General features: G+C 49.7%; 1 protein-coding gene across 1 annotated transcript in view; it reads left to right on the forward strand.

Moving 5' to 3' along the window:
- lama1 (laminin, alpha 1) overlaps positions 1 to 13,435 on the forward strand; it is a 406,389-nt gene that overhangs the window by 255,854 nt on the left and 137,100 nt on the right. The window contains exons 27-28 of the mRNA XM_085992396.1: positions 6,589 to 6,716; positions 11,613 to 11,733. Of these exons, the coding sequence (XP_085848522.1) occupies positions 6,589 to 6,716; positions 11,613 to 11,733 (249 nt within the window). The remainder of the gene's footprint in view (positions 1 to 6,588; positions 6,717 to 11,612; positions 11,734 to 13,435) is intronic.

The raw sequence follows: 13,435 nt of genomic DNA on the forward strand, positions 1-13,435 counted from the left end.
CACTTGCAGATTCCTCATTCACACCCCAGTCATTCCAAACTCTGGGGTCACTAAACCCCACCATGTCCCCCAGTGTTGCTATATGCCAGGTACCTACCTCACACTATGTACAGTACATTTATCCAGTGCTTAAAAGATAAGAGCTAAAAAATTAAGTGCATAGATAAAGGACCATAAATTAATAATCAATTGATTTACACTTTTCATGAAAATCTGAATAGAATTGTGAAACTTGGGGGGCGATTTTCTTACTGGAGGCGAGATGGAGGCGGGTTTCAGCTTGGATGTGTCAGAAACTCACCTCCACTGATAGTTTTCAAAAAATTGAGATTTTCCCATGATTGGCCACTTGATTTCAGAGGTGTGGGATGCCTTGCTCAATTCGTGTTTTGGGACTGAAACTCACCTCTGTTGACAGCACTTTTCCAGTCTGATTTTACGGCTTCTTGCTCCCTTGGCTCATTCCACAGCATTTCTGCGCCTCCTGCACCACCTCCAACATCTTTTGAGAAACCACTATGTCCAATTCCAAGGCAAGGGCCTACCCGAGGCTCTTGGATGAGGCGCTGCAAATGTTGTTGGAGGGGGTGACAGCTAGCATGGAGGTGCTCTTCCATTCATCTGGGAGGAAGAGGCCTGCCAAAGAAACCTGTGTGGGTACAGCTGGCAAGGGATATAACCTCCAGATCTGTGTGCAGATTGGGAGACTGTTTCTGTGTATTGATGAAATATCATCCCTGTTGGAAAGCATTAACATGATTTGATGCCAAAATGTTGGCATTATGCCATCTGTTACTTAGCCTTAGGCAGCTCCACATTGCAGGCAATGCCACACTTGCGGTGTCAGGTTGGTGGCCTGACTGAAAGGAGGCCAGAGAATCGTCCATTGTCAATGAAGTCCTGGCATGGAGCCAAGGACATGTGCCAACTTGGCCAACCTATACAAATCTGGCCATGATAAGTTAATCCCTTGCATCCCTGGCAGCCATGTGCTCGCGTGCTGCCACTGCAGCTGGTCGAAACATCAGCGCTCTGACCTCCTCCTCCTGCTCCTCCTCCTCCTGCTCCTCCTCCTCCTCAGCCTCATCTGAGGTCCAAGGTGAAAGGAAATGAATGTTTCCCATTCTGCTTGCAGCTGCCCCCTCTGGGGAAGTGCTCATTGTAAGCGGGGCGAGGTTCTTCCCAGGAGGTCCCACAGTTGATGGAGTCAAGCTGTAGCACCTCTGACTTCAGAAGGCCTTCTAAAACTGCTCAGAGACCTTTTAAAGACAAGGGGCTAGATTTTCAGTATAGACAGTTTTGGGGCGCTAAGCTTAGCGCCCGCCCGAAGTTATCGCCCGCCCCAAAGTAGCGCCCCGTTGCCGGAAATTCAGTGGCTTCGCCCTAAGAGGTTGGTGGAGCGCTAAAAGAGGCGTTCCACTAGTATCTTTAGGCGCTAAGCCGGCGGTGGAGAGCGCAACACCCGAGCTCGGGCGCAGCGCACGGCAGACACTCTGGTGCCAGTGAGCTCTTAAAGGGGAAGGGTGCATGTATTTTTTTTTCAAATGCAAAGTCGGAGGAGGAGGAGGAGGAGGAGGAGGAGGAGGAGGAGGAGGAGGAGGAGGAGGAGGAGGAATAGACCGTTCAGAACAACACGCAGCTTACTTCCACACAACACATTCAGTGTGCCTTTTGTACGAGTGCCCTTTAATTTGCGCTCCCCAGGGTGTGTTGCGTTCCATTTTACAAACGCTCTGGACGCCAGGCGCACAATGGGGCGGTCCGACTGAAGTTTGGATTCGGGGCGGCCAAAGGGCGTTGCACGAGGATGTGACGTCATTTTCTGCGCGCGCATCCGGGCGGCCGCTAAACTTTGCGCCGGCGCTAACGGGCAACTTAATTTGGGGCGGGGCGCAAACTGCACTGCGCCCAGGCGCTACACGCATAACGCCCGAAAATCACTTCTCTTAAGGCGCTAACTGCTGGCGCAAGCAACTGAAAATCTAGCCCAAGGTCTAGCACCTACAAGTAATCCTTGCTGCAGTGAACGAGGTCTTGTTAGACCTGCAGCAGTGAGGAGGCCACCCACGAGTCAACCCGCCAGGTTTACCTGGTGTGGTTCAGAAGTTGCGTGAAGCACGCCGAAATTATGGTAAATTCACGAGGGCCTCTCAAAATAGGCTTAGAGAGGCCCTTAACAAGCATTTGCAGTAGTTAATTAACACTATGGCCAGCTGGAGGCGGGAGTGTTTCCCGACTGCCAAAACCGGCACCAGCAAAATCCCATGGAGGCGGCTTGGAGTCGGGTTTCTGACCTGACCTCAGTGATTCGAATTTTCCCGTCTTTCCCGACTCCAAACCCGCCTCCTCCAGCGTCAGAAAATCGCCCCCTGGATCTCCAAACATCCCAAAAAGCCTTGTAGTAAAAACATAATTTGACTTATTCAGTTACCATAGATGTATGACCTTGATAATACATTTCGCATTGCATGGGACCTCTAACTTACTGCTATTTAGAAAATAAGTTTTGTGAGTTTTAAGTTTCCATAACACTCATGAATATTCATGTTTCACTTAAGGGTAATTTATTTTGGTTGTTTTTTTTTGTTGCAATTTGATGGTAATAGAATTTAGCTAAGGGTGTATAATGAAGCCTACGAAAAGATAGCACTGGATTTTAAGGGGAGAAAGATCTGGCGTTCTCGGCTTAGAATATAGCTTAATGATATAATGATAGCAGTGGCCTATATCTGGCCTTCCAATTCGAGCTGCCAGCTTTCTACCAGCTCACTATTCTATCAGATTGGGAGCATTAATGTGTGGCTGATTAGTGCCTAGCCCGGTGCTTCTTGCCCTTGCCCCTGTTCTACTTGCTGAATTTTGTATTTAATGAGGCATCCTTCAGGAATTGATATATTTCACTGCCCGTGTTTTTTTTTCATTTTTTAAGAAGAAAATTACTTTTGCAGAATTGGATATCTTCTGTGAAGGATAGCTTCTCTCAATTTGCTGCCTTCATTTTATTTTCTAACAAAAACTTTCTAAAATGTATACTTTTGGTTCCAGCTACAATTTGATAAACTACAACTTGAATGGGATCCAGTGCCCAAATACATGGTGCAGAGAATCCCGACATATCTCAGTGGCTGCATTCACAGCCGTGACGTGAGACCGTTACTCCCTCTGAGAAAAAGACCGTTTAGAGCCACAGATCAAGGAGCACGGAACACTTGGGACAGGATTTTCATTGGGCCGTGGAGGTGTGTGGGGGGTTAAAATCTCAAAATCGGGGGGGGGGGCACGAACCCATCCCGCCCCCAGCCCACCTCCATGCCAATTTCAAAGGAGGCGGATACCCGACCTATGCTGGGACCCGCCACCCCGAGGCGGGAAGGGGATTAGTGCCAATTAACTGCCTGTTAACAGGTAGTTAACAGGCAGTTTTTAGCCTAATCCCTATTTTTATTTCTGAAGTGTGGGATTCCCGACGGCTCCAAACCACGCCGAGTTAGTGAGGCGGGCCATCGGACTGAAGGGCTTGGAGGGTTCGAGATGTCCGGTGTTCAGGTGAGTGATGGGTGTATGAGTTCAGAGGTAAGTGTGTTTGGTGTGTGTAAAGTGTTTAAAGAAGTTTTACTTACATTTACTTACCTTAACAGCCTTCCTTCCTTCAGGTCTCAGGAGTCCCTCATCTCACCGGCACAGAAAGCAGAATGGCCGCGAGCTGTCAAAAGTTGTAGCATTCAGCTTTCTGTTCTGGAGAGATCTCTAAATCAGTCTGAGAGGAAGGAATTACGGAGTACAGATTGTCAGTGTTTGACAGCTTCAAACAGCTGTCAAACGCTGATATTTCATCTGTCAAAAGCTTTTGACAGATGAAATGTCAATCTGTGATGTCACCTGTTGCTGGGTGGCCCTTAATTGACCTGCTGAGCCCGGTGGACGGGCTCAACAAGGTCAATCAAGTGAAAATCGCGTGGGTTGGCCACAACTCGATGGAGATGGGACTACAACCCCGAAAGTTGTAGTCCCGCCTCCTACACGCCTCCTCAATGAAAATCCAGCCCTTGGGCTCTTACACTCTCCTCTCCTGTAGTTTTATCATTGGGTTAAATGTTTTTTTTTCTTTCTGTGGTACATTTGAGCCACCATCAAAGGTTTAAAATATAGTAAAATTAATGGCCGCGTTATGGATTCAAGTCTATTTAATGTAAAAAAAATGCGCAATACAGAAATTAATTGCTGGAAGAAGAGCCTCCTAAATGTTGAAGTGTTGATCTGTGAACACTTATTTCAACACGCTGTTAAGTACAGGCCATGAGGAACGTAACTACAGGTACTGGGTCTAATAGAGTCAGTGGGCCCAGTTTGTAAGACACTGATCATTTAAAGCATGAGTTTTGGAACTATCACGTGATTGCACTGATGTTGCTGTGAAAGTTTCCCCCCCATGCCCCCCAGTGTCCTTTTTGTCACATCATCTCCCTGAAGTAGAGTAAATATTTCGTGGAGATGCCTAGATTATTTGTGGTTTAACGCTTTTTAAAACAGTTTGGCCTAGAAATTCAGTGCCCTTAGCACCGATTTTGCGGCGCTAGAGGGCCTAGCACTGCAATTGGCGCCGGCTCCTAAATTGCCTGGCGCCCTTCCGCGGCGGTAGACCGGTAGCGCTGCGCCGGCACCGATGACGTCATCGGTGTGCGCAGCGTCCCGGTTGCCGTGGTAACCCGGCCCCAAGCCGAAATTCAGTTGCGGCCGCCTCGCCAGTGGCAACCGCAACTAAGTCTCCGGCAAACGAGTGTTGCCGGAGTCTGCGCCGGCGCTTTAAGGAGGCGCGGCGGCCGGCCGCTTTCCCGCCGGCCGCCTGCCCGCAGCTCCCTCCCCGGACTTCTCCCCCCCCCCCCCCACCCCCCGGAACAGATGCAAGCCCGGCACTTGTCCGAGGTGCCGGGCTCATTTTTGAAGAGATTTGCGCGGGCCGCGGCCGGGTGCAGGCAGCTCCTCCTTAACAGAAGGAGGAGGCCTGCACTTCCCGAGCCTGCCGCACCGCAGCGGGCGCCGCAGCGCCGCAATGCGGCGCGTTGCGCCAGTTTTCAGGCGCTAAAACCCTTCAGTAGCGCCGGCAGCCGTTTGGGCGCAGCGCTACTGAATTTTTGGCGCGCGCAAAGGGACTTAGCGCCGGCGCTAACTTCCGGCGCTAAAGCCCTGGCGCAGCGCAAACTCAATTTCTAGGCCTTTGTGTCGCCCCAAACATAAGAACTCTCATAAGGTTTAATCCAAGCCTGTCCGGCGGCTCTGTGGGCTACACCTAGTGTGGAGCTAAGCCACGCATACCAGACATGTCCCGGGTTTGATCCTCATCTGTGTTGAGTTATCTCTGCTGTGTCAAAGGTGTGGGCAGTACAATTGGAGTTGGTATCTGTGCACTGCGGAGAAGAAAAGTTCGCCAAGCTTTTTCCCATTCCTGATCTCACTCTCGTACCTCTGTTGGAAAATCTGATGTGTGTGCATGTGTGTGTACATTTGGTCAGGACATAGAATTGCATAGGCTATACGGCACAGAAACAGGCCATGCCGGCGTTTATGCTCCACACGAGCCTCCTCCCGTCTTTCCTCATCTAAATCTATCAGCATAACCCTCTATTCCCTTCTCCCTCATATGCTTGTTTAGCCTCCCCTTAAATGAATCTATACTATTCGCTTGAACCACTCCCTGTGGTAGCGAGTTCCACATTCTCACCACTCTTTAGGTAAAGAAGTTCCTTCTGAATTCCCTATTGGATTTCTTGGTGACTATCTTATGTTGATGTCCTCTAGTTATGCTCTTCCCCACAAGTGGAAACATTCTCTCAGTATCCACTCTATCAAAACCTTTCATAATTATAAAGACCTCTATTAGGTTGATGATTAGAGGTTCGCTAAAGTGCCCTTTTCCCACAGCAAAATAGCCTGCTAACACTCACTCTCTAGACTCGGACATAGAGAATAACCACTTGGGCAAGGTACTGAAGGATTGTGAAATGTTGTGCCATCCCGAGTCTTAAAAAAGAAAAAGAAAGATGGGGGGTGGGCAACTGTTTTTTCCCTGCGCGGGGCCTGTTAAATTTGCTGCGCGGTATCTCTTCCAGAGGCAGCACTGGTGAGCGGTCTGCGCGGGACCGCGCCATTGGTGCGCAGCCACACACCTTCAGGGGGGGATCATTGGGGGAGGGGGCTAATTTTCACTTCCGGCAGGGGTTGTAAAACTGGCAGAAGTAGATTGGCCGCCCCTTCAATGGAAAGGACAATCAGCCGGGGTATGCCAGCCTTCCCTCTGCCAGTTTTATGGCCCTGCTGAAAGTAAGAATTATCCCCTAACTTGTTCAAATCAACTTTTAAGATGCGTCGCGGGCAACTTTTTATAAGCGCTCCTGAATTCGAATGCAGTTGCCTAACTCGGCAGGTCAACCCTTTCTCAGCTTTGTCAAAGCAGTGATGATCAAAAGGGGAACCTGCTTCTCTTTGAGTATAAAGCTCTTCAGCGATCGGCGGGACGAGTGCAGAGTGTGGTTTGATCTCTTGTCTGGTTAATGGTGTTTGAAGTGCTGTAATCGCCTTTTATTTTGACAGCATGAATGGAAGTATTTCAATTCAGTCTCTGACAAGCCCGTCACACATAGCGACTTCATGTCCGCACTCAGCAACGTCGAATACATCCTGATTAAAGCTTCCTACGGCAATGGTCTCCAGCAGAGCAGGTAAGGAATGTAATTAGGTCGCAGTGAATGCGGTTTTTACCAAGGTGATGGCTTTCAGTGTGAGGCGAAGGGAAAAAAAGAAAGTGAAACTGTTACTTGTGTGCTTAAAGTAGAAGCTGCAGTGTGCATGACTTGGTTACCATTGTTACCACTGCATCAGTAGGAAATAAACCAGTTAAAAGTGAGTTTGTCATTCCGGCAGCAGGATCAAGAGTCGTACAGAGAGGACTTACATTGGAATTGCTCGATTTGAATGAGTACTTGGCAGTCGCAGTTACCACACTGACTGACTGTCACAAAGTTTAATTTAATGTACTGTCAATATAAACCTTTTTGGTCAGTACCATTGGCCGGTTCAGTTGAGCAAAACCTTTGGCCTTAGAATGACTCTGATCGTTCATTACCAATAAATACGCCGAACAGAGATGAAAAGAAATAAAAACAGAAAGCGTTGGAAATACTCAGCAAGTCAGGCAGCATCTGTGGAGAGAGAAACAGAGTTAACGTTTCAGGTCGATGACCCTTCGTCAGAACTGGAAAAAGCTGGAGATGGAACAGGTTTTTAAGCAAGTGCAGGGGCAGGGAAAGGGGGGAGGGAAGGTCTGTGATAGGATGGAAGGCAGGAGAGATTAAGAGACATTAACAGATATTCAAGGCAAAAGGAGATGGTAATGGGACAGGTTAAGAAACAAAAGATGGCTCTAGATGGAAGGCAGGAGAGATTAAGAGACATTAAGAGATGGTGCAAAGCAAAATATCCTCACGGGAGGGTTTGCTCGTGCTGTTGGGGAGAGTTTAAACTAGCTTGGCAGGGGGTGGGAACCTAAGTATAGAGTCAATAGGGAGGGAAGAAAAACTGGAATTGGAAAGCAAAAAACCATGCGGGTTCCCACCTACATCCGCGACTCTTCCGACGCCCTCCGTCACTTTAACAGTTTCCAGTTTCCTGGCCCCAACCGCCTCCTTTTCACCATGGATGTCCAATCCCTCTACACCTCCATCCCCCACCAGGATGGCCTGAGGGCGCTCCGCTTCTTCCTTGAACAGAGGCCCAACCAATCCCCATCCACCACCACCCTCCTCCGCCTGGCTGAACTTGTTCTCACATTGAACAACTTCTCCTTTGACTCCACTTCCTCCAAATTAAAGGTGTTGCTATGGGAACCCGCATGGGTCCCAGCTATGCCTGCCTTTTCGTGGGATATGTGGAACATTCTTTGTTCCAGTCCTACTCAGGTCCCCTCCCTCACCTCTTTTTCCAGTACATTGATGACTGTATCAGTGCCGTTTCCTGCTCTCGCCCCGAACTAGACAATTTCATTCACTTTGCCTCCATTTTCCACCCTTCCCTCACCTTCACATGGTCCATCTCCGACTTTTTCCTTCCCTTCCTCGACTTCTCTGTCTCCATCTCTGGGGATAGGCTATTGACAATCATTCACTACAAGCCCACTGACTCCCACAGCTACCTGGACTACACTTCCTCCCACCCTGCCTCCTGTAAGGACTCTATTCCATTCTCCCAGTTTCTCCGTCTCCGCCACATCTGCTCTGATGATGCCACCTTCCATATCAGTGCTTCCGACATGTCTTCCTTTTTCCTCAACCGAGGATTCCCCTCTACCGTGGTTGACACGGCCCTTGACCATGTCCGTTCTATTTCCTACACTTCTGCTCTCACCCCTTCCCCTCCCTCCCGGAACCACGATAGGGTTCCCCTTGTCCTCACCTTTCACCCCACCTCCACATTCAATGGATCATCCTCCGCCACCTCCAGCGTGATCCCACCACCAAACACATCTTCCCCTCATCTCCCCTTTCAGCATTCCGAAGGGTCCACTCCTCTATCAGCCCCAAACACTCCTTCCAGGTGAAACAGCGGTTTACTTGTACTTCTTGCAATTTAGTATACTGTATTCGCTGCTCACGATGTGGTCTCCTCTACATTGGGGAGACCAAACACAGATTGGATGACCGCTTTGCGGAACACTGCCATTCAGTCCGTAAGGGTGACCCCGAGCTTCCGGTCGCCTGTCACTTTAATTCTCCGCTCCACTCCCACTCAGACCTCACCGTTCTCGGCCTATTACACTGTTCCACTGAAGCTCAGCGTAAGCTCGAGGAACAGCACCTCATCTTTCGATTAGGCACTTTACAGCCTTCTGGACTCAACATAGAGTTCAACAATTTCAGACCATAACCTCTGCCCTACTCTTTTTTTTCATTTATTTTATTTATAATATATTTTTTTCTCTCTCCCACATGGCAGCCGTCTTTCATTCTGCCATTTACACTTCATCTAGAGCCATCTTTTGTTTCTTAACTTGTCCCATTACCATCTCCTTTTGCCTTGAATATCTGTTAATGTCTCTTAATCTCTCCTGCCTTCCATCCTATCACAGACCTTCCCTTTTGTTCTTTCCTCCCCTCCCCCCTTTCCCTGCCCCTACACTTGCTTAAAAATCTGTTCCATCTCCAGCTTTTTCCAGTTCTGATGAAGGGTCATCGACCTGAAACGTTAACTCTGTTTCTTTCCACAGAAGCTGCCTGACCCGCTGAGTATTTCCAGCATTTTCTGTTTTTATTTCAGATTTCCAGCATCCGCAGTATTTTGCTTTTTGTATTAGAGATAAAAAGAAACTCTACAAATGCTGGAAACCCAAAAGAGGGAAAAATTGGGTTGCTTTGCGCCTCCCATTAGCGCTGTTGCATGTAGCACCGCGATATTCAATGGTAACGCCCCAGGAAGGAGGGGGAACGCTTCCAGTAGCGCCCCGCCTACTGCTTGGGTTAATTTACAGCGCTGGGGCGCTAAAAGTAGCAAAATTAGTGCCCCAAAAGGGGCGCCACCAAATTTCCCCCCCAAAAATGCGCAGCAAGTCGGTCAGCATCGGAACGGATTCATGTTTTGGGGTCTGACATTTCATCAGGACATTCGCACAGGAAGTCTTACTGGAACAAATATAGGGCCATGGGAACTCTTGCGGTTTTGCCCCTTGATGTCGCAGTGCAAATTCGGCAGTCCTTTTTGTGTGCTCAGTAGGCACTAGGATTAAATTTTGTAAAACATGCCCTCATTAAATCAACTTGTTATGTGACAAAATGTGGAATACATTGAAAACCATTCATGCGTAGGAGCGATTACAAAGCAGCGATCTAATGGATTCAGCTAAATTAATAATCAGGGAAAACAAAGTTGACAGACTTTTAATGGACATGGCTTATGCAAGAGATGAGGTTCTGGCTTCGAAGTCACTCCCACGATCCCGTGAAGTCGGGACAGTTTTATTTCACTTTTGCTGTTTGTTCTCCCTGCTGCAACGGATACGACAGGCGGGACACCTCTCTGGAGTTGGCAAGTGACAATAGGGTTGATTTTGACTTTTGGAGCGAGGGACCCGGCGGAGTGTGCTGGTCAGCCGCCTGTTCCAGCAGCGAACAGCGCCCTCCCACCCAGCGATTTTGAAGCCCCAGTCTCGTTAAAATATGGCAGGTGAGCTGCAGGGGGCGCCAAACAGGCGCCCCGAGGCAGCTCACTGGATTCTGGCCTCGACACCAGGCTGGGGTGGCCACCAGCAAGGTAAGTTGCAGAGAGGGGGGGAAGGTCGCGATCGTGGAGGGGTCACGACGAGGCAGCGGCCCATATTATTTCATTAATGCTCCGTTAACGCCAGGCGATGGCAGTGAAAATCGACCCCCCATGTGTTTAATGCTTCTTGTCATTTATTTTGAGAAATAAGCTGCGGAATATAAGTACAGGAAAGTCTTTGGTATCTGGCACCGACGGGACCGGGATGGTGCCGGTTGATTAAAAATTCCGGATGACGGAGAGGGTTATCTACCGAGGCTATTTTTAACAAACAAAAATTTAAAAAAATTAAAAATGTGTAGTATAGAGTAATTGGGTGCTCACCTACAGAATGTTGTGTTAAATGGATGTTGGAAGATGCTTGATGATAAGTACAGGACTGCCAGTTGAGGGGAATCCATAACTAATGACTTCCGACAGCGCCAAGAAGCCGAGTAGTGGCAGTTTGGAGAACTACCCCCACTGACTAACTCGGCCACCGCGGGAGACTCGGACTCGGCAACATTTCCGGTTATTGAGGTGTTGTTTTCGAGTATGAATTTTGCCGGTTAATAGAGAATTCCGGAAACTCTCTTTTAACCGGCACCTAAATAACCAAAATCTCTCTTAACCGGCAAAATTCAGGAGTAGGTTCAGGTAAGTTTTACTTCATATTAGTGGCCGTGTAACCGGGGTTCCTAGATCTGTGGCCGCGTAACCGGGGTTCCTGGATCTGTGGCCGCGTAACCGGGGTTCCTGCACCTGTGGCCGTGTAACCGGGGTTCCTGGATCTGTGGCCGTGTAACCGGGGTTCCTGCACCTGTGGCCGTGCAACAGGGACTCCTGGATCTGTGGCCGTGTAACCGGGGTTCCTGCACCTGTGGCCGTGCAACAGGGACTCCTGGATCTGTGGCCGTGTAACCGGGGTTCCTGGATCTGTGGCCGTGTAACCGGGGTTCCCGGATCTGTGGCCGTGTAACCGGGGTTCCTGCACCTGTGGCCGTGCAACAGGGACTCCTGGATCTGTGGCCGTGTAACCGGGGTTCCTGCACAAGTGCCCTGTAACCGGGGTCCTGCACCTGTGGCCGTGTACGGGGCTCTCGTACCTTGGCAAGTATACCTCTCTGTAATCCGGACTTTTTGATCAACCGGCACCACGCCGGTCCCGTCGGTGCCGGATAAAAAAGAGTTTCCTGTATTTAGGTGCCATTTAAATGAGAGTTTCCTGTACCTACATTTTATTAAGCAATGTTACCCAGTGATTCACATCATGCATCAAAAAGGGTTTGTCGAAAATTTACGTTGAATGCCTGTCCTCACTTTGCCAGGATTTCTAATATCTCGATGGAGATTGCGATGGAGGAAGATGAAACTCATGCAACTAGAGATCGTGCGCATCAGATCGAGATCTGTGACTGCCCTTCTGGATACGCAGGCCTCTCGTGCCAGGTGTTGTGTTTAATCCAAATACTTTCATTCTTCCCAGTGAAACGTGGGCTGTACAATTCTGTTCGTTTTTTCAGCCGGCAGAACTGAGTTATACTGCCAGCTCTGCATCCATCTCTGGTCGCAAAAAAAGCCGAGTGTGCACGTACGTTTACAAATGCACACAACTCTGCTCAGTAGCTTTCCGTGACCCGTCAACTGTTGATGTAGCTAAAAACAAAGTCAGCTCTTTGCTAACATCAAAAAGTTTTAAACATTTTATTTTACAGTGAACACCCTGGTAGTTTCCAAGTTCACTTTACACAGTTATGATTATACTGCCGCGGAAATGGTGTCATCCAACCTCTGCACAGAGCTGGCTGGAGCTAAGAACCATAGAAGAGTAACATCAGATTATACGTTGGCCTAGAAATTCAGTTGCGTGCGCCAGCCGTTAGCGCCTTAGGAGGAGTAGATCTCGAGTGCGGCCGGGCGCAGCGCGATCTGCGCCTACGCCCAACTTCAGTAGACATTTAGCGCCGGCGCAAAGTGTTTGCGCGCGCTCAGCTGCGCGCGCAGATTATGACGTCATTTCCTCGTGCAACGCCCTTTGTGCGCCCCAATCCGGAACTTCAGTCGCGCCCGCCCAATGTGGGCGTGGCGGTCCTAAGAACTGTGAAATGGAACGCAGCAGAGGCCATGCGGGCCGCGGGGAGCGCAAATTAAAGGGCACTTACCCTGAACTGTAAAGGCCAGCCATTTTGCAGCAATCACTCTTGTGCAACGGATTTATGGACAGAGACCAAGGAAGAGAGCTTACTGCTTTGGCCCAACATAGGAGAGGTATTTTTGGCTTCAGGCCAGAGCTTGGCAATTCACCTTCATTGTGAGGTCATTGTTTGCCAGTATATTATGGGGGCTGCATGGGGTGCCAACCCTCAGTTTCAGCATTATGTGCGAAGGGCTCGCAGACGCTGTGTGAGAGGGGCAGCCCTGGCTAGACGCAGAGGGGGCAACAGGCGTCGGCAATGTAGGCCTTACCCACTCAGGGAATACCGCCAGCAGGTGTCCTATCTCACCATGCCTGCCGCGCAGTGTGTTAGGAGGCTGCGCTTCAGAAGGGAGGTGGTTGCAGAGATCTGCCAGCTGCTTCAGAGAGATCTGCGTCCACAGCTGAGGTGCAGGGCGTCTCTGTCGGTGGAAGTGAAGGTCACGGTGGCTCTGGACTTCTATGCAAGCGGCTCCTTCCAAGCCGCTGCTGGGGACATTGCTAACATCTCCCAGTTCGCCGTGCATCGCTGCATCCGCCAGGTGACCAATGCCCTTTTCAGAAGGAGACACCAATTCATCTCCTTCCCCATGACCCTGGAGAAGCAGCAGCAGCATGCAGTGGGATTTGCAAGAATAGCGGGCTTCCCCATGGTGCAGGGCGCCATTGACTGCACGCATGTGGCTTTGCGGGCACCTATCGACAATGCCGAGGATTACCGCAACCGGAAGGGCTACCATTCCCTCAATGTACAGCTGATGTGTGACCACAGGCAGCGCATCCTAGCTGTCAATGCCCGCTTTCCAGGCAGCAGCCACGAGGCATTTATCCTGCGACAGACTACTGTGGCTGACATGTTCCAGGCACAGCCTCCCCCAAGAGGATGGCTTATCGGGGACAAAGGCTATCCTTTGTGTACCTGGCTCATGACCCCGCTCTGCGCGCCCAGGACTCCTG

Source organism: Somniosus microcephalus, chromosome 7 (genome assembly GCF_052327205.1).
Source record: "Somniosus microcephalus isolate GS21.2 chromosome 7, FLI_Smic_1.0, whole genome shotgun sequence".
In the NCBI taxonomy this organism is placed as follows: domain Eukaryota; kingdom Metazoa; phylum Chordata; class Chondrichthyes; order Squaliformes; family Somniosidae; genus Somniosus; species Somniosus microcephalus.